The sequence below is a fragment of the Charadrius vociferus genome, unplaced genomic scaffold, assembly GCF_000708025.1.
Source record: "Charadrius vociferus isolate BGI_N301 unplaced genomic scaffold, ASM70802v2 scaffold125, whole genome shotgun sequence".
NCBI lineage: Eukaryota > Metazoa > Chordata > Aves > Charadriiformes > Charadriidae > Charadrius > Charadrius vociferus.
The window spans coordinates 1,722,045-1,743,111 of NW_009649036.1; the positions used below are offsets into that span (position 1 = coordinate 1,722,045).

The window sequence follows — 21,067 nt, forward strand, 5'->3', positions numbered from 1 at the left end:
GGGAAGGGGTGAAAGTCGGAGATGGGTATGAAGGGGAGTGTGTGAGCACATTTTGTAGTTCCACGGAGGCGGAAGGGGCATCAGAAGCAGGACAGAGGTGAGATGGTTTGGCCTGAAGGAATGGTGATGAGGTTTATGCAGGAATGGAGTCTTACAAGTGAGAAGATGCTGCATTTAGCACAGGCATCATATGGATGTCACTACAGGGAGCTGAAAAAGGGTTGGGTGAAGTACCTGCAAAGAAGGTGTATCTTAGCAGCTATACTTTGACAGGCCTGAAATGAGAGGCAGCAAGTCACTCTTTCAAGGAGTCAGCTGAAGAGCAAGGAAGAGATCAAGGAAGAAACTGAGTAAGGTAGAGAGGAAGAATAAAGAAGGTCCACTAAACACACGGGCATAAGCCAGAGAAGATAGAAAAGTAAAAAACTAACACGAGAGTCGCAGCCTCATGTAGTAAGATGTTCAGAAGCCAAGTTGGGAAACAGAAAAGAATCAAAGAAATTAATTATGACCTATCTAAATTTTACTAACTTTGCCTTCTCTTCAACCAGAAAAGTAAGAGGTAGCTTCCCTGCTTGGTGAACGCATGTGAATATCTGCTGTTGGGTGCATCTTTGGCAAGCTGTTAGGAGCCTCATCCCTGTTCCTCTAAAAAAAACCCCGCAGCAGCCAGTCACGCTGGGCAGGACCAGAGCTTGGGTCTGAAGGACATGGCCATGCTTCTCATCTGTGCCAAAGACCTGGGCAGGTCTGCAGAGTTAGAAACCAGCTGATTTTGGAGGAAAATCCTTAAGTAAATTTTTCAGTGGTGCAAGTCAAAGGAGGTTTGCACTGAATAGAGTAGGAACATACTTTTTATGTGTCCTCATATTCCTATTTGTCTGTATAGGTCAATTATTTAATATGCCACTGTCTCTTTGGGTAAATGTCCTAGGCTAGCAGTGAAGTTTTCAAGTCTCTAGTAATGACTGTGCTTTTAAGTAGAAGTATTAATTTACTACAGATCAAATTCCAGCTTACCCTAAGATAATTTAAATAATTGTGGCCAAAATAATTCAGTAAAAAATGAAGATTTGAGTCAACTGAAGCATTTTTAATGTGATTTTGCCAGATTGTTTTGATTGGTAAAACATCTCCCACAACCAGGACAAAAAAACCCAAACCAACTATTTGTTTCATCTTGCCATTTTCAAAGGGTTGTTTTTATTCAACTGTAAGAACCCTGACAATGTTTCAAGACCTCCAAATCAAAATTATTCTCCCCCCTTAGACCAATTGAAACATTTTGTTCAATGAAAAACTGGAGGATTTTTTTCATGCTGACAAACCATTTGAAAAACAGTAATTTTAAGTTGATCAGGAGTTTATAATTTGTATATTTTTGGAACTTCAAGCAAATTGTCACATTAGTTACTTGCACATCTGCATATTTAAAGAAGACAGAGCGTATCAGTCACTAAAAGATCAAAATGAGAATCAAGAGAAATATTGCTTCAGATTTTTATTATGATTACTGAATGCAAAAGACTAAGGCTCTTAATTCTAGTAGTTTCTATAAAAAGCAAGTGAGGTCTTTGACATTGTTAAGGGCTTTGCACAACATAAAAAAAAATGTTTACTATATATTGATTTTTAATTATTTTAATTATTTTTAGTTCCTCCACCAATTATGTAAAATATTGCGCTTTTCTGCTACAGTGCTGCACTTTTCAACTCCACTTTTCTAGAACTATTGTGCATTTTAACCTCTCTCCTAATCCTGTAAAAACTTTGCTTTTAATAATTCATCAGAAGTGTTCCTTGGAAGTCACCCCTTCAATATGCAACTCCCTGTGTTTATTAAAGGAAGGGTGTTGACAGGCTTGAGGTGGGAACCACTTTTTTTCTTAATAACTTTGATGTCAAAAGACAGTTGTGTAACAGCAGATGGCCTTCTGGTGATAATTTCCTGCATGGCTCCTTTGGAAACACCAATCTGATTTAATTTATTTTTTATAGGAAATACCAATGAATTTTGTGGATCCCAAAGAAATTGACATCCCGAGTCATGGAACTAAAAACCGCTATAAAACAATTTTGCCAAGTAAGTGAGTTAGCCCATGGTTTCCTACTATGACATTTAGTCCTGCTTTGAGAACGTATTGCTGTAAAAATCCAGCTGTTTTTATCTTTGATTGTTGTGTACCTATTCGTAAGTGTATTTATAGGCCATGTAGAAAGACAACAAAAGCCCAGTGCTGTAGGACTAGCAAATGCAGAACTCTCACTGGATGCCTTAGTAGCTACGCACTTTGGCAGCATCCCAACCACATACTGAAATGCAACCTGGGTGCATGCTGGTTTTCTCTGGAGGACAGCTGAGGCAGATGGGTATCTCGCAGTAGCTCCTCCAATCTGGAGGGCGAGAGGACCAAGGCTGTTGCTTCCATCACAGCCCACAACGTCTTGCAGTCGCTGAATTCCCTCTGGTTGGGCCAAGCTACTTCGGACCCTGTCCAACATTAGTTGGCCAGACTAAAGAAAGCAAGTGCATCCTACCCTTTCTTGAAGTCGACTTCCATCCTTATAAGTCCTCTGAAGGGTTTGGGTTTTTTTCCTCTCCATGCACCAATTGGCTTTGAAGAAATATGTTTACATTAATAAGAAACCCACTTTTACACAGTGCTGCCTCATCATTGCTGTAAATTTACTACTGCTTTGCTATACTGCTTCTGTGTTTTCGATGGCCCAAGTTCTTTATTTCTAACCAAGTGACAATTGCTTTGTTGTAATTAGAGGTGATTGAAAACTTTTCAGTGGAATAGTTTTCCTTCAAAATACACATTTATCTGAAATGCAACTGTTTTCATAACATTTGTTCAGGGATAATACGGTATTCCATTTCTCTTTTATTAATCATTTTATTTTGTATTCAGTTTCAAAAAAGGTTGCAGAAGTTTTAATATTGTACTAAATATAGACATGAATAGTCGAGTTTTTATAAATTTTGACATCACCAAAGTGAACAAGTTCAGTGATTCAGAATGTTGGAGAACACTCCCACAGAAAAATGTAAACACATCCCGTTGCTTAGGTTCTGAATGAAGAATACTTTTAAAATGACAGCATATCCTATCAACTAGAAATTTGTTCTCTAATCATCTGTATAACATCCTTGTAGGCCTATGTTATATGTTAGTCATGCAAATTCACACACTTTAAATAACAAGATTTCTCTCAGCGAGCCTGAACGCATTGTAATTTGTTTACATCATACAAAGGGCTTGCAGCCAAATTAATGAAAATTGATGGCCTTCAGACACTAAGTAAGTCTCGGAAATGTGATACATAGCTGGGCAAGAAACTTGCCTGGAGTCCTCGCTCCCCTTCGGCCCCCAGTAAAATTCCCATTGAGTTCAAGATTAGTTCATCTATTGCAACCAATAGCCATGTGCAGCTGGGTGCAGTGGAGGAATGTTGAAGGCAAATAAAGAAAGTAAATAACTGCATGCAAGTTATATACCAAGTAATCAGAAAATTCAGCGTCCCTTCGAGTCTGGCCCAGTGTCAACAGGATGTACATGGAGGGTGAAATCCTGACCCCTTTGACGACAGCAGGACTTTTGCCATCAGCTGCAGTGGAGCCAGGATATCGCCAAGCCTCCCTCTGCCTGACAGGCGGATTTTTGGAAGGAGCTCTCCCTTCCCATAGCATCTCGCATACGCGCTGCCCCAGCCACCATCAGGTTCGCCTTCAGCAATGCCTTGCAAACAAGATGAGTCCTATTTTACTGCAGCATGTGTTTTGAATCGGGACACGACAGCTGGGCTGTGGTTGATGCTGATGAGCTTTGAGAACCAGCATGCCTTTGTGTTTTCACCTCCAGTTAGCTGGGACATGCCTCTAACTTCGAGGCACATTTTCAGTCCAGGCACGCTGCCGGTGTGCACCACAGCTACTCACTGACAGGCACTTTGTAACCATCTTTGACAGAAATCAAAAGGCCTGTTGTGTGTTAGCACCAGGCTGTTTCAAAGAAGATATTTTGAGGATTGAGGCACATGGTCATAATAAATACTCGCACACCCCACACCCAGTCCGAGAGGGTTTGGAAACGATTTGAGTGATTAAATAGAACAGCCTTCCTGGTTTCCTGCTCAGATGATATCAACCCACTGCTTCATACACCCGCATCAGCTTTTCCATTCCCAGTGCTGGGTGCGTCTCCTGAATCGGGGCACCTGTGGTGACAAGTGACGTTTGAGCTGATGGATTATCTCCTGAAAATGCCCAGTCCTGCCAGCTCCACCCTCCACACTGTGGAGGATGTTCTCGTTTTCTAAGAGATAACTCTGTGACAGGGTGCATGAGGGCAGGTTCATGTTAAGAGATACTACCCAGCCAGACACACTCATGTGAAATAAAATGAAAGCCTAATGAAAATTTTTCTATATGGAAAACTATAAAGTGCAGGAAAATGTTACATTTCTCTGAAAGATGTTTTAGTTGCAGTATAACATAGCCAATGCTCTTATGCAAACACTAGGATGCCTCTTAAAGTTTTCCAAGTGTTATTTGCTTTATAATAATATGCTAATACAACTAACGGGGGGACAGTGTGGGATCAGAGACAAGTGGTTAAGCACTTCCTTAAAATCACTGTTTCTCCATCCCTCCTCCTGACCGCAACCCCACCCACTGGTCCTGTTGAACCCTGCTGCGTATCTTCAGCTGCGTTCCCTCTGCCATCCTCCTACAGCATTTCTTGCTCCCTCTGAGCAGGTTCCCAATCCTGCATACAGATCACCACGGTCACGTCCTTGCAACAGAACACCAGCCCTGCTGCTCCCTCCTCATCTGCTTACTCCACATCTTCACCTTTGCCTGCTTGTCTCCTGCAGCCTGCCAGCTACCTGTCCCTGCAGCAGGACCTCAGCTTCAAAGCCCTATATCTTTTCCCCTTCCTAGCTCATTTTTCCACCTCAAACCAGAAGCAGAATTCCCGTGGTGCTTCAGAGCATGTGTGGGCTCTTGCTTACAAAGGAGCAAGTGGCTTAACACTATTCTGTGCGTATCTTGGTGTGTGCCACGCATCCAAAGTACCTGCATGTCATTCCTTACCCCTTTCTGAAGAGTACCCTCAGAGCAAAAGCCTACATGAAAACACTCGCGGCAGAATAGCAGATTCACAGTAACATGAAGGTAGAAAGCACTTGGCGGGTCCGACCCACAAATCCCCAAGCTTGTGCTAAAACTGGCTGTGGCACTGCAGCTAAACACAAGGGGAAAGTTAAATCTAAATCATATGAACAAAGCACTTTATTATGCAAGCTTATAGGCAGATGCTGGAAAACTTCTCTTGATGTTAAGAATTTTCAAGCTCCCTTGCGCTACAGTCCTGAGTACGAACAGTCATGTTTGCTTCAGTCCTGCTCCCTAATGAAGGCATTAGGATCACCAGCAGTCTTTCAAAGACGAAAGGGAAAAATCATATTTACAAAGCAGAAGGAGAAAAACCGATTAGCTTAGTGGAATTCAACATGGGTTCATCAAAGCATTTTTGTATATCCGTGTGAGTCAACAAAATGTGTCCTAGTTGTGGTCACCAGTGTAATAACAACTATAATATCTGTAAAAAGCCAGTATTATGATAATTGATCTATGTTAGACTGCATAGTTAAAAATGTAAATGGATATTCAGCAGACCTTGTTATTAGTAGATAAGAAAGATTCCCTCTGCATGAATGAAACTTTATTTTGTAATGCTGAAGCATGTTTTGAAATGCAGAAGCACTCGCCATGATAAATCTGTTAAGTTTTCCATTGAGAAATCCTGAATTACATTGGAAGTGCCAGGAATGATTCAGATGAGATTAAAATATGATGCATAGTTTACAGGTGTTTTATACATGAGGTGTTTTGAGGCAGTTGTGTTATTTGCAAGTCTAATAGCCTACTCCCCACCTGGCAGAGATTGGGAATGGAGTCTGGTATGATTCTTCTACATTCTGTGTTACAATGTTTACCAAATAACACCAGCATCCGTAATTCATTTATAGACTGCAAGCAAAACAGGCAAAATAGAGGTGGATGAATTTCAAAATGTTTTAATATCTGAAAGATTTATGATCTTTTGGGCTGCAAATGTGACAGCAGTCCGCCTCACAAAATTTTCGTCTTCTTTTCCTGCTTGCAAAACAGAAATACGTTAAGGACAGCCCTTCTCACAGTATTTCAGTTCTACTGTTGGTAGGGGAACTAGGACTGGACTAGGAGTAATAAATAACTTATTGTGGAAATGCTACAAATGCAAACATACTTATGCCCTAAAGAATTCAGAACATAATAGCAATCAAAATAGAAGAATAAACAATGACCACAGCCCATCATACCCACTGTACAACGAATGCAGCCTTTGCAATGGGACAAAACCCTGGGTCTTCGTGACAAAGTGGTGTTCATGGAGTGGATGAACCTCCGGTATCAATGGCAGCGGGGAAGGCTGTCCAGCAGTGCAACCATATAGCCCACCTTCTTCCCTGCACTGGGCAGTCTCATGGGGGCAAACTACAGCCCCTTTAACACCCTCCTATTCCTCCAGCCCAGGAAATTCAGGCTAATATTAAGTCATTAAAGATGGAGTTAGAAGAACGTTTTTCTGCTCTAACGGGAGAGCTATGCCAGACTTCCTAGATACATGGAAGAAAACAGCAGTAATTTTCCCTCAGTCTAAATTGTAGGAGACATTTTTTATTAGTAATTATAGGTGCTTAACAGCTCTGCTGCATTTCAAGATGCTTTACAAACATTGATAAATTCAGCCTCGCAGCCACCATCTGTGTCTTTCTGCTGCAGCTTCAAACTCTCAGACTTTACCATCCTGGAGGAAAAGATTATTACTTCCAAGGTATTTGTCATTCAGGAGGAAGTTAATTACTTCCATTTGTGTGTGATGATTGCTTAGTGGCTCTGAATCTTTAGCGGCACTCGGGTTTTCCACCTTTCAGAGCTGAGTTTACAGCACTTACCTATTTCATAACTGATCAGGACTGTTAATTTATAAAAGGTTCCCATTTGGAAGCAGTATTTGTTTCGTTGATTGGAGTTGGAAGGAGGTCTCAGAAACTGTAAAACTGATTTAGCTGCTCCTTAGTAACAGAGGGATTTATCTCAAGACATGGTAATTAAACTGGATGTTGAGTCTGCTTGGAAGAGGTTTTTTAAGGTAGGGGTCAAGCTACACCAGAATCAGAGGCATTGTGTGAGCTAGAGGAAGCGGGTGTTTTTTCAAGGCCATGTAGCCTGAGGCATTTGTGGAAATGGCTAATAATCACTCTGTGCTGAAAAGGAATGAGAGGTTTCCTGTCCTCATATTGTTAAGGGAAAAAAAAAGCTCTAAGTGAAAAAGTTGGGAAAGCTGGTACAAAGAGATTTTAACACAAACTAACTAGAGTTCATGTTGTGCTATTAATGCAGGGGATAAGACTTCCATGCACAGACTTTTAACTGGAAGTCAGGCATTCATTTGCACATTTTAAGAAACATAGTTTTCAAAACACCAGCCTGGGTCCTGCAAAGACTCCACTCCTGTCCAAGAGGCTTCTGTGACCTCCAGTGGGAAAAGGACATAAAGTATGTTTGGGGTCATCCCTCCTCTTCCTTTGATTTGCAAAGGTTTTATCTTGTTCTTAGGAACAGGATGAAAAGTCACAAAAGAAATCCAAAAGCGACTCTGAAAATACCAATTTTTGCTATGGCAGAAGTATATCAATGATATATTTCTTTTGTAAACAGCAGGGCCACATAATAAACAGCATTTTTTTTACTGTTCTCTAGTGCAGCATGTACGTATTTAGCTTTGAACACATTGCCTAGATTGCACTCAGCAAAGCAGAGACTATTTCAAAACCAATAGGTGTCTGTATACTGTCAAAAAGCCACTGATTCTAATTAATTTAAGCAAATTCCCAGGAGAAAATATTACTTTTATCAGTATAGAAATATTTCCATATCATTTTGTTAAAAGTAGAATATTTTTTCGGAAAAGGTGTGAAGAAAGTCAGAGTGTGCCCCTAGAGAGCCACAACATAGGCACCTCACTCCCCTTCTCCTTATCCCTGTCTGTTATGCTGTGTAGTTGAGAATTTACTGGCTTTAATTCCGTAAGGGTAATACATGGGGTATCACATCATCACAAATGAGCAAGCAAAAACTTAGTACCCCAGCTCTGTACTCAACAGAACTGGCCCCCACTCTGTTCTAGATCATCCAAGACAGTGAAGGAAAGAAGAGCGTGAAGGAAAATATTCCTGTATTTTGGCATTGTGTCTCTAGTCTAGTACACGCGAATGGTCACAAATTGGATCAGATGAGAACACAGGACTGAAGGGAAGGATATGGATTACCTAGTCCAGCCTCTTACAGTGAACTTAAATTGGTATAAAAACACATGACTGATTTCATCCCAGGCAGAGGGAGCTTTTCTTAATTTAAATCCAACTTAAATCATTGGAACAGAACAACTTCAGGCAAAGATATCAAAGCTGAATCCAAAGGACTTGGTGTGATTATCTAGCATCGTACAATGATATGACACAGGTTTCAGAGACAGTGGAGGCAGGTCAGCTTGATACTTAACACAGGCAGACTAGACCTTGCTGAACATTGCCTGGACCCGATAGCGTTGCTTCAATGCCCACAGCTTGCTGAGATACCTCCACACACCCCAGCATTGTGCAGTATAGGTGTACAGGTGTAACCTCAGTTACACGTGATGATCCTTTGTAGAGGGGAGAATTTGATGCATAATGCTGTAGTGCTTGACAACCCCGAATAACAGTAGATTATTTTCTTCAACTAGTCTTTAATTCTCCATAGAAATCTTCTAATTATGGGTTTTCTTTTCAATTTCCATCTTCCTTGTGCTCTTAGATCCTCTAAGCAGAGTGTATTTGAAACCAAAAAATCCATCTGACTCCTTGAGTACCTACATAAATGCTAACTACATTAGGGTAAGTAAATGTACAATCTTCATGTGCTTTTGAGACAATATTTGATTTTCCACATGAATAGCTGATTTTGCCAAGGTGCCACTCATTTTATTCCTACCTGTCTTCATTGATAATTCCTAATCTTTTTGTCTACATTGATGTGATAGAAAGTTTCATGAGCAGTTTGTAACAAAGACCACATAGCCATGAATGTACTAAAATGGTTGCAGTAAAAAACCAATTTATCAAATAATTTATAAAAAACAGTAAGAAACATGCATTACTGTTTGTTTACTTCAGTATTTACCATTTAATATTGTCCTACTGCCTTATAGTAAGGAAAAGAAGGTTACATTTTAACAGTGATAGAGATACCAGTACTTTGGTAAAGAGATCAGAGTTAACAGCAATATAAGCTGTACGGTTGTTCATGCAGTTGTTATCTACAGACAAGTTCAGTGGTGATGGGTTTTTTTCATGCGTGACTATATCAATTGATAGTCCTGAAATCATCAGTTAAGTAATTAAATAAAAACTGCAACAAGTTTGTGAAAAAGAGCATAAACGTGTTAAATTATATGTGTGCACCAGCACACACACACTTGTTCACATTTTATTCCCCATATTGAATGATTACATGATGCAAAGACTTTACCAGCATGAACCCTGTTGGAAAGCATTATTTCTCAGAGTCAGCTATGTTATAATCCTCAATGACACACACACACAGAGCCGTCTTGAACTCGTGGCACAGTGTACGCTGACTAGACTACTAAGACACTACTTCAGTCATGTTTTAGGAGTGTAGTGCTCTACCTGCAAAACAAAATGTTTTGATTAGAGTTATGTATCAGATCCTCAGCTGGAATAAATGTAATAGTACAACTGAAATTTGGCTCCAGAGCTCTACAATGATGTTGCTTATTTAAATAACAGTACATTAATATACACATACACATCCCCCATACCCTGCCTCATTTTACATCCTGTACTTTCAGTGTTTTGTAAGAAAGACATCATCATGTAACTATGCAAAGCATTTCTCTTTGGCGAACAACTCTTCCATCAGCCAGGTCATGTTTGGAGTCCTCTGAGATCTCCCTTTTCCCCCTGCCACCACCCTTCAGGCCAACATATGGTGATTTCTCCTGCTGCTAACACCGATTGAACTGTCAGCAACTGCAGAAAAAATAGAACCCAACAATGAAATGAAATTTCACATCCACATATGCAGTATGATTAGGCTTGCTGGGATCCCAACAAGCTGTCCTAGACAAAGTATGTTCAGGCAGATTGGTGAGTAGGAGGACTGTTTATACCAGCTGAGGATCTGTCTCATTGGTTCATGCAATGAGTAACAGCTGTCAGGGAGAAAGGCACCCAAAAGGAAGATGCATGGCTAGAGGTTCCCGCACCACCTCCAGCTGTTCTCCATTCACTCATCCCCTTCAGCCATTGCCAGGATCTCCTGATCTGCATTAGTGTTGGGCACCCTCTCACTGCACAAACTCACAAGTTCTCCTTCTCCCCAAGAAAATAAGAAGGCAATCTCATTTTGACCATTTCTTCTTGCTTTTCTCTTTCCTCTGCTTCCCCACTGTTTGCCTGACCTTTTTTTGACCTCCTATACACTTGTGTGTCTCAGGACTCCCTGTACTGATATGCTGCCCTTCCTATAAGGTCTCATAAAATCTCTTCTCCCTTACCAAAGATGCATAGTAGAGTCTTTGACTCCACAAGCCTTCATGTATTTTAAATCTTTTTTCCTGTCATGAATCTTTGTAGAAACCGGTTTTTTAGTTCTCTTTTTTTTTTTTTCTCTGGGTTGTTGACTGTAAACTATCTTGTAAACACTGCAGCAATATAAATCATGGATTAAAGTACCGCTGGATGATGGAAAGCCCCAGCAACTTGGAGAACAGAGTAAGCTAGAAGAACCAAGTAAGCAGGGAAATTTGAGAGGGATTAATGTATTCTCAGGACCATTTCAGTCCATCGAATCAGTAGTTTCCAGAGGAAAAACTGTTCTACTGAAAAATTTCTGATCTGCTCTACTGTCAGTCATAAATGCTTTCAGTTCAAATAACTCTTTCTTTTTTTCTTTATTCCAGATTCATTTTTCTGCTCTTTTAGAACATTCACCTGCAATTTTGGTCAACCACATGAATTTAAAATAAATGTTTTTGTGTCTGTCTCTAAACCAGGGATATGGAGGTAAAGAGAAGGCTTTCATTGCAACTCAGGGACCCATGATTAATACCGTGAATGATTTCTGGCAGATGGTTTGGCAAGAAGACAGCCCTGTCATTGTTATGATCACAAAGCTGAAAGAAAAAAATGAGGTACGACAACTGGCCAAACTCAGAAATTATTCCTATGGCTGCATACTATGGAACTGCGTACATAGGACCTGCATTCCTATGGCTGTGTAGAAAGAACCTTAGCAGATATAGAAGGAAGCTAGCAGATAACTGGCTCTTAAATACTCTGGTGATGGGCAATGTGAAAAGTAATGTTGGGGTAGCCAAATGCACCAACTGCAATTGCATAGTAATCATAAGAGGTGTATTAAAAAAAGACAAAAAGGAATTCCATTTTCTAGATTTGTGCTGTTGAGTTCCTAATTTTTTAAGAAACACCTCATTTATCTGTTGGTCATGTCTGTACTTCTTGTTACTTTCTGGTATGTAAAGAATAGAAGGTTGGTGTTATGATTAGAGATTTCCTGACATGGTTAAGTTTGCACTTTGCTATAATGGCAGGTTTTGAATCCATTCCAGATATTACAAATCTTCAGAATCCCAGAAATACAGTTTGGACTCCCAAATGCCAATGCCATGGAGGGACTTAGCCAGGATGGAAATACATGGCTCTTTACCTTAGAACCAAGTAGAGGTGACAATTGCATTTTAATTGCTAATGGCCATCTAACTGCCTGTTATACATTCTGTGACTTTTGGATCAATTCCCAATTACATCTTTAATAGCTTTATTTAGCATTCATGTAAATTGTTGCCAGACGTTCCTTGATAGTGCCAGAGTCCATATTTGTGACTGCCAGGCGTTAGGAACAAAAATCACTCTCCCATGCAGAGGACCAACACAAAGCTCTGTTCTGGAGGACTGAATGTTAAAGAAGTGGTTCACAGGACTTGTGGACAAGAGAGAGACAAACATAAAGGACTTTGACTTTTTCCTTGAGTCCAAACCACTAGACTTGGTAGCAATTCCCAACTCCAGGTAGGTGCCCCAACCAAGTCTCAGCACCTTGCCAGGTAAGCACCAGGGACGTATTGCCCCTGCTCCACTCACACCCCTGCTCTTCAAACTCAGATATGTGTGATGATAGAGAAACAGAGTTTATTCAAGCAAAGTTCCCACCCAGTCTGAGTGATCAAGGGACCAAGATCCTGAGTGCGTTCCCAGGGTTCAAACTCACTGATCCATTTAAATGTGGACTCAGTAGACATGCTCTTCTTTCTTCTGCCCTTGACCGCTGCTTGGCTGCTTGTCACTGTGAGTTTGGGCTTCTAACATGAACTTAAAATCCAGTGGATTGTGAGAAAGCTGTATGTAAAAAGTAGGTTTGTCCTGTAAAATGTCCCAAGACATATTTCCAAACCAGGTGCCATTTTGCACTAGACTGTTCAAACAAGTGTCCAGAAGCCCACATTAAAAAGGTTACTCCTGAAAATGTAGAAAACTTAGTCCAGCCTAATTGGCCAAAAGAATCAGTATTTTGCTGAGGAAATGCTTACTGTTTAAACACTCACATCTGACACTGTGTAAGAAGAATGACTTGAAAGAAGGGCCCAGTGGTTTCCATTGTGTCAGGAAGCCCTCTGTTTACCTGAGTTACGCAGGCTCTAGGCACTGGTGTTTATCCGCATTGTTGTGGCCTGGCAGTGGTAATTTCCTCCTAATAGAAAGGGTGGGGAATCTCAAATCGTTCCCAGGCTATATAGAGAGGCTGTGTTTGCGCAAGCTGTCCTGCCCTGTCTAGAAACCTTAGGAACTCTCCCACCGTTAGCCGGTGCCTCCTGAAACCTTGATTGCTATTGAAAAGAAAACAGCTTAGCTAGTGGCTGCGCTCAGCGTATTAGCTTCACTGTTAAAGTATTTGCTCTCTATAGAGAAGGCAAGAGCAGATGTTATTTAGCATAATAGCACTTGATATTTTTTCTTCTCTGTGGTCTGCTTTCTTTCCATAATTTTCAGGGAGGTACATCTGCAGCCTACACACATACAAATACCTTTGTATTTGAAAGGGTATTCATCCACTTATCCACATCCACCCTGTACAAATAAACATTCCTGACTCTCAGGTATAGGCCACATTCCAGTTGGTATAACATCAGTCAGATTCCATTTTAGCTATAATGTACTATAATGTATAAAGTAATGTATAATGAGGGAGTTCTCAAATAAGACACACGTGAAAAGCCTTAATCTCAACAATTCATTCATTTATTTAGCATAAGTAAAATTGTTTGGGACATTAGTGTCCTAGTTCAATATACCAATGTGATGAATTTGCAATAACAATGGGAGTTGTGTGAAATGATGATAAACAAAGGTTTCTATGGAGTTACTTCCTTCCATCAGATGAAAAAATGGTTAAGACTCACTGTGGTAACAGTTTTTGTAAGATGGATGAAGATATAATATGAAAGTAGAGTGCTGAACAAAATACAAATTTCAGCTGTATGTAAAAAAAGTGGAGCATTACATTATTGGATTTTCTTTCTTTTTCATTTTGAAGTTTGATAAAAAAAAAAAAGGAGATTGATTTGTAAGTAAGAATAATATGAGGAAAAACACATCTCATCTAGCGATCTAAATGCCCTCCCTGCCCTCACTGAAGAACAGTAGTCACCTCCAGAGGGTGATCCATCCCACTCTAAGAGAATGAGATATATCACCCACTGAAGGTAACCATCTCTAATTCTGTAGTAATATTTTAGGATACAATCTTACAAAGCTTTATCCATGAGGCACATATAAACTTCGTATATTACTGAGTTTAGTCAAGGCAACTGAGCAATGGAAATTAAACGAATATGTGGAGTGTAAGAATTTTAGAGACTTCTATATAATTTTGTAGAGAATTCACAGAATTCACAGAATTGTTAGGGTTGGAAGGGACCTCTGGAGATCATCTAGTCCAACCCTCCTGCCAGAGCAGGGTCACCTACAGCACGTTACACAGGACAGCGTCCAGGCGGGTTTTGAATGTCTCCAGAGTGGGAGACTCCACCACCTCTCTGGGCAGCCTGTTCCAGTGCTCCACTACCCTCAAAGTAAAGAAGTTCCTTCTCATGTTAAGATGGAACTTCCTATGTTCAAGTTTATGCCCATTACCCCTCGTCCTATCACTGGGCACCACTGAAAAAAGACTGCTCCCATCCCCCTGGCATCCTCCCATTAAGTATTTGTAAGTATTAATAAGATCCCCCCTCGATCTTCTTTTCTCTAGACTAAAGAGACCCAAGTCCCTCAGCCTTTCCTCATAAGAAAGGTGCTCCAGTCCCCTAATCATCTTTGTTGCCCTTTGCTGGACCCTCTCCAGCAGTTCCCTGTCTTTCTTGAACTGGGGAGCCCAGAACTGGACACAGTACTCCAGATGCGGTCTCACCAGGGCAGAGTAGAGGGGGAGGATGACCTCCCTCGACCTGCTGGCCACACTCTTCTTGATGCACCCCAGGATGCCATTCGCCTTCTTGGCCGCCAGGGCACATTGCCGGCTCATGGTCATCCTGTTGTCCACCAGGACTCCCAGGTCCAAAAGTTTATAGAATTCACTTGTATCAGCTGATTTCCGTAGTTATGCTATGTACTCCATAGATAATACACATTTAGTTTGCCTTCAAACTTTACTAGCAACATTACTTGTTAACCAGGAAGCATATTTTGGAAAGCATAAATAAAGAATATTGTGCAGCATTCTGCAAGAAGAAAGGACTAGTACTGACAGATGGATTAAACAATGTGTGTTTATTCAACTCAGATAATGTAAATCTTTTTGTCAGTAATTATCTAGGATGATCTTGCTAACTCACTGTTTAAAGCTCATATTATTTTTCATGTAACTTTTTTTCCCCGTGGTCTATAGGCACCCTTATCTACACATAGCAAAGTAGATTTTGGAATTTGAAAATCCTGCCTTTTACAGAATTCACATAAGCCTCTTTGAAGATTACTTATTAGTTAATTGGAGTATTGGCACCATACATATGTCTTAGGTTTTGGAGAAACTTAAGAAGATTTTGTCCTAACTTTGAGAATTTTAGTATATGAAGGCAAATCGTGCAAGACCTCTCATGCTTGAGTTCCTAGTGACAGTAAATAGAGGGCAGGAGTTAAAAGGATTTCTGGAATTGAAACTTTGTTGTAGTTATTCATTACTCTTGTGTGTTGGCCTGGTTATTGGGACTTTCAACATATACATTTGTTAGCGTGGCTATATAGAAAAATAAACAAGAAGAGGAGCTGAAGTAAAGCAACTTCACAAATATTTGAGAATTGTTAAACTGATTTTGTTCAGGGTCCAAATCCAGGAAAGGTAAAGCAGATAAATGAGCCGTCAGCTGAGAGAGCCTTCCTCCATTCAGCAGAACTGTGGGACCCGGCTGCAACAGGAGCACTTACGGCAGGTTAAAAAAGCCTGTGCTCCTGCGCACAGACCCACCACCGCAAATAGCAGGTGCCAGCCCCAGTCCGAGGCAGGGCCAGACCCTACTCAGCTATGGAGACCCACCTCAGGAGCGGTCACATGAGGCGTGGGATGGGGCATGCAAGGAGACAGGACAGGGAACGGAGGGAGCCTGAGCCTGCAGCCCTGTCACGGGGGGGAAGGACACAGGCTAAAATCAATTAAAGGTTATGCGAGATACTGTTTCTTGTATAAACTTCCTGTTCGGGTCAGGGAATGTTGGTGGGTTTTTTTAAAAAAAAAAAAAAGGTCAGGCACTAGATCAAAAATAAATAATCATTTTTAGCAAAAAGCTAACCAATGGAAATGAATCCAAGGGGGGAATTTGAAAGATGGCAGGAAGATGAGATTTTCCAAGTGAAAGTAAGAAGGTTCCCAGGCTTTTGGCTGCCATGCAAGTTGGTTAGGATTTCTATTTATTTTTTTTTTTCTGAGCTTAAGCATCTTTTAAAAAATCCTACTTATAGCTTTTATATGTTTCCTGACTACATAAAGGATTGTACATTCAATCTCAAGCTGACAAAATATGTGACCTATTTAGCAAATGCTGTAATATATGAATATGCTGAAAGGGAAACTATGTGGCCTGAAAGAACAACAAGGAACAAGAATTAGGACCAGCACAAAGAGTGGAGGTGGAGGACTACATGATGATAAGAACAAGTGAATTCTTCCTTTTTTCCTGATATATACTGCAGGCGGTAAGCTTTTACTGATTACAGAAATGAGGCTAGAGAGCACCTGTCTTAAGCATTGTGTTTGCCTTTTGAACAGGTTTAAAACATACCTACCTGACCAGTGGAATTTTCTCTCAGGTTCAAGCAATATCTTGAGGCAATTTACCCTTTCTTGCTGATAGTCCTGGGATTTTCTATATTATTTTTTGCGTGTCTGATATGTTTGCCCCTCCCATCTTCATCTCTATACCTTTTTTACAATTAACTTCCAAAAACATGCTAATTTCCCCAAACATCTGTCTTCTTAGAAGTGCCTGAACCAGCTGATCCCAGCTCTATTTTCAAGGCCATTTTTTAAAGCAGTAACAAATGGTATTTTAAAAAGATGCACGGAGACTGTGTTAAAAATAATCCATTGTATCTCACTAAATGTAGACAGACTGTTAAATGAAAGTTATTTTAATGAACAGCCCCATTTCATTGTCCACCCAGAGCAGGCTGCCAATTCCAGTTCTGGGAAAGAGTCAAGAAAAACACTCTTCTGGAGTGCCTGAAGGCTTTGTAGTGAGTGTCGCATGCTCGCATTTATCAAGAAGTCTCAGGGGTTGACTCAACTATTGTTGATTGTCAGGGTACAATTGTGTATTTAGACTTTTCTATTTCCCATATTAGCACTGAAAACTACACTCCCAGGGAGGGGCATGAATTGCAGATCTGGCAGATGATAGTAGCTATATGTGTCACATGGGGGGACTGTGGAACTTGTGAACACTTTTTTTCATACAAATTTCTGAGTATTTTATTGCCATTCTTGATGTCTTCGGGGAGACAGCAAATTTAGGATGTTCGAGTAATTCTGGAAAAGACAGGATTTGAACGAAACCAATCAGATTGGCCAGCATTATTTCAGAAAATGTGGCTTTCACACACCTTACACTATTAAGGTAATGAGCATCTATTTTTAGAAAAGTATTTATACAACAGAGATGATTCGGTTGAATCAGCTATTGGGTTATCAAATAGAGTAGCAGCTTAAAGATCACACCTGGTGGTAAAGCCTTGTATTTCACTGGTATTTTTTTCTTGATCATTTTTAGCAGTTTTTACTGGGAGTTATGCTTTATGGCAATTAATTATATTAAAGTGATTGTTTCATTTTGCTGTGTAATGTAGGCTACTGTCTAAATATATACCAGTTTCTTAAGCAAGAGTTTGTCAGCAACTACAAACAAGTTCTGTCTGTGATTCCTATTATTGTAGAACTGTCTGTTCTCTTGGTGTTTTGTTTGGTTTTTTTTTAACCTGTGTATTGGATATTAAAAATGAGGTTTTCTTTAATTGTTAGGCTTTTTTTTTATTTAATGAGCAAGTCAGATTGGCCGGCATTATTTCAGAAAATGTGGCTTTCAAACACCTTAGACTCTTAAGTAATATGCATCTATTTTTAGAGAAGTATTTATACAACAGGGATGTTTGCTTTCAGGTAGACTACAGAGATACTTCAGTAGAAATTAATATGAAGTGGCAGTTGACTTAAAGATAAGCAAACTATTGCAGGGGAAAACTGAAATGGTTCATATTATAAATACTACTTCTTCATCTCCTTTTTAGTAGGTGCTTGTCAAATATATTGCTGAAATAGTATAACACTACTGATTGATTAAGAATTCTGTATATAATTTTGTGTAGCTGTAGCAAGACTGATGGATTTTTTTAACATTCATTTCCAGTAAGCTATATAGTAGACAACTCAGGTTCTGCAAAATACTTTAACAAGCACATTAAGTCCCACTGAATTCAGTAAGATCTAAAGGCACATTTACATGCTTTGTAGTATCAGGGCTCAGGAGAGTAAAGAGGATAAAAAGTCTTGTGAGGAGAGGACAAATTCTGAACAACTTGCTCAGGAGAAAATCCCATTTGGAATGAGTAAACTTTATAATTTTAATTCTATGAATTAAAGAATGTTCTGGAATAAAATCTTCGATTTTGAATGTGTAAAATAATTCCTTTAACTGAACTTCATTGAACTTTTATGAATAAAAACAGCTGTTCAAAGTGTTCAGTGATAGAGATCCATATTTGAAAAACTCAGATCCTGAAAATCAGGCCTAAGTCATTCCTTAGGAGGCCTACAATACCTTATTTAGGAATGTTTCTGACAGAGTAACACCTCGGTTGAATTCATCTGAACTTTCCAGACAAATGCATTTTGTGTAAAACTTGTATGTGAATATGGCTCCAGGATCCAGTTTATTGATGACCGCTGATGTTTGCTTTCCAGAAATGCGTGCTCTATTGGCCAGAAAAAAGAGGAATCTATGGAAAGGTTGAAGTCCTTGTTAACAGTGTGGAAGAATGCGAAAATTATACTGTCCGTCAGCTTACAATAAAGGTAACAATCTGCATCTGAAAAGTATTGTTCCAAATGCTTTATTTTTTTAATGTTAAATGAAGTTAAAGTGTTATTTTAAAGGGCATACATTTTTACAGGAGGAGTAAATGAGCTATGAAGCTCACAGCTGCAAGGTATGATTGAGACCAAGGAGCTGGAACAGTTATCGTATTGCTGTTTCGTATCATGGTGGCAATAAAAAAAAGGCTTCAAAAAGAGTGCAGGTTTCACTCCCTTGACTTACATTTGCTTTGAGGCCTTTTTAGCATTGCCAAGGTGATGTAAAGGGATTTTAGTTAATGAAAGAACTAGCATAGCATCATTCTGAAAAAGATACCCTGCTTATGTGTGAGCTGAGTGCATCTATAGCCCATTTGAGAAGCTAAAAATATAAGGAGTATATAAGGAAAGCTTCATTCTTTCATGGTTCTGACTAAACATTAACTGCAAAATAAGGCAGATGCTCCTCCTCTAAGTTATTCCCTATATTACACTTACGTGCTATTGGATTGCATCATCCACTGCCCCTGACAGAGCATTGCAATAAATATTGAATTGGGAAAATTTATTTGGTGTTTCAGCTCAGGCAGTGAGAAGTAGACAGAAGTCATATCGTCCAACCCAAATTGCTTTAGTCCATCTTTAGCCCCTTTGCTTGTTGAAGTAAGTGGTAGCATTCTCTGTTGGAGAGAATAACTGGACAAACTGGGAGGTTTGATTAATCCAGAAGAGCAGTTCCTCTGCACCTTTAACTTAAGTACTCTTCTAATTTTAGTATCAGACCCTTATAATAATGTCCTTAAAAGGTAGCAGAAATATATAATAATTTTGAGATTCAGAAGCCCAGATCAAAATAATCTCTCTAGATCTTATTGCTGATCTAACACAGATCTCTGACAAGTCCCAGTCGACAAGAGAGTTGGCAGGTCAGTAGTCAGATGGACAGAGCCGAACTTGCATAGTAGGAAAAACAGCTGAGTTTTCAGGTGCACAAACCCTTCTTACAACTGTGTCCCTGGAAGCACGCCTGTTCCCCTGCAATTGCATCCTCTGAGACTAATGAACAAAACAAGTTAAGTCTCTCTTAACGTTTTTACTGTCTTTTTATCATAATATTCAGAGAAATAAAAAGAATTGTTTACCACAAGTGTGCACATAAAATCTTCATGTTATTTTCAGCAAGGGAGTCAGTCCCAGAGTGTGAAACACTACTGGTACACATCTTGGCCGGACCACAAAACCCCCGACAGCGCTCAGCCTCTGCTGCAGCTCATGCTGGATGTAGAAGAGGACAGGGTGGAATCACCTGGCAGAGGGCCTGTCATTGTGCACTGCAGGTAATTTGCAATCCTTGTCTTAAATGACCGCCCAGAGCAAGGACACAGCGAATCACATCAAACAGTCCTCCTACTAAACAGGGAACGTATTTTGGGAAGAAATTACCCAGATCTTCTTCATGCTAATTGGCTTTTTCATTTCATATTTGAGAATTGGAGAGAATTCCCTTGTCGCTAGCAAATTGTTTCTGAACCGTTCTCCATTTCTGCAAATGAACTCTGTCTTTGAAAGACTGGCTGGAAAAATTATTTATTTTCCTATTCTCATTCATGATTTGCTTTCTTTTTAGTCTTGTTGCATAATTACATACCTAAGTCAGATGCAATGCCCTATGATTGGTTGGCTAAAATGTTTTAAAGAAAGTCGATTTTGAACAGCAGGCATCAGGTACAAATTTGGAGAGCAAAACACATCAGTACTAAAATTTGTGAACATGTTCACAAAGGCAGTTGGTTTGATACTCAAAAGCAAAGTGTTATTCAGTACTTAAGAGCAGGGTGTTATTCAGAGAAATTATAATGAACCAAAGAATGCCCTTCTAATCATTCTAATTAAATTCCATTTTATTGCTTTACACTGATTCATTGCCACATGGTGCAATTTAAGTAGTAGGAAGTAGTACCGGGTTCATTATATTGGTGGAAAGAAGTACGTGAAGCAAAACAACAAAAAAAATTAAAATCAAGTCTTATTTGCTTCGTCTCATAACTGTGATGATACATCTCTTACAGTTGGGAGAGTACTTTTTTTTTTTTTCCTAGAAGTACTTCAAAACCAGAACTTTTCATCTTGAACCACTTCTTTTCAACTCCATATTTAGAAAATTTAGAGAAATGGAAGCCAGATTTGAGCCACCCATCATTTTGCAAAACCAGAATGTGATGAATAAGGAACTTCCCAAATTTTATGCAGCTGTTTTTAGCAGAAATGTTAGTTTCCCTAAATAATCCACAAATCCGTGGATGGCTATTGAGA

General features: G+C 39.7%; 1 protein-coding gene across 1 annotated transcript in view; it reads left to right on the top strand.

The window, feature by feature from the left end:
* PTPRR (protein tyrosine phosphatase, receptor type, R) overlaps positions 1-21,067 on the top strand; it is a 141,498-nt gene that overhangs the window by 110,391 nt on the left and 10,040 nt on the right. Inside the window, exons 7-11 of the mRNA XM_009887829.1 lie at positions 1,999-2,083; positions 8,912-8,991; positions 11,175-11,312; positions 18,644-18,754; positions 19,934-20,091. Coding sequence (XP_009886131.1) covers positions 1,999-2,083; positions 8,912-8,991; positions 11,175-11,312; positions 18,644-18,754; positions 19,934-20,091 — 572 coding nt within the window. The remainder of the gene's footprint in view (positions 1-1,998; positions 2,084-8,911; positions 8,992-11,174; positions 11,313-18,643; positions 18,755-19,933; positions 20,092-21,067) is intronic.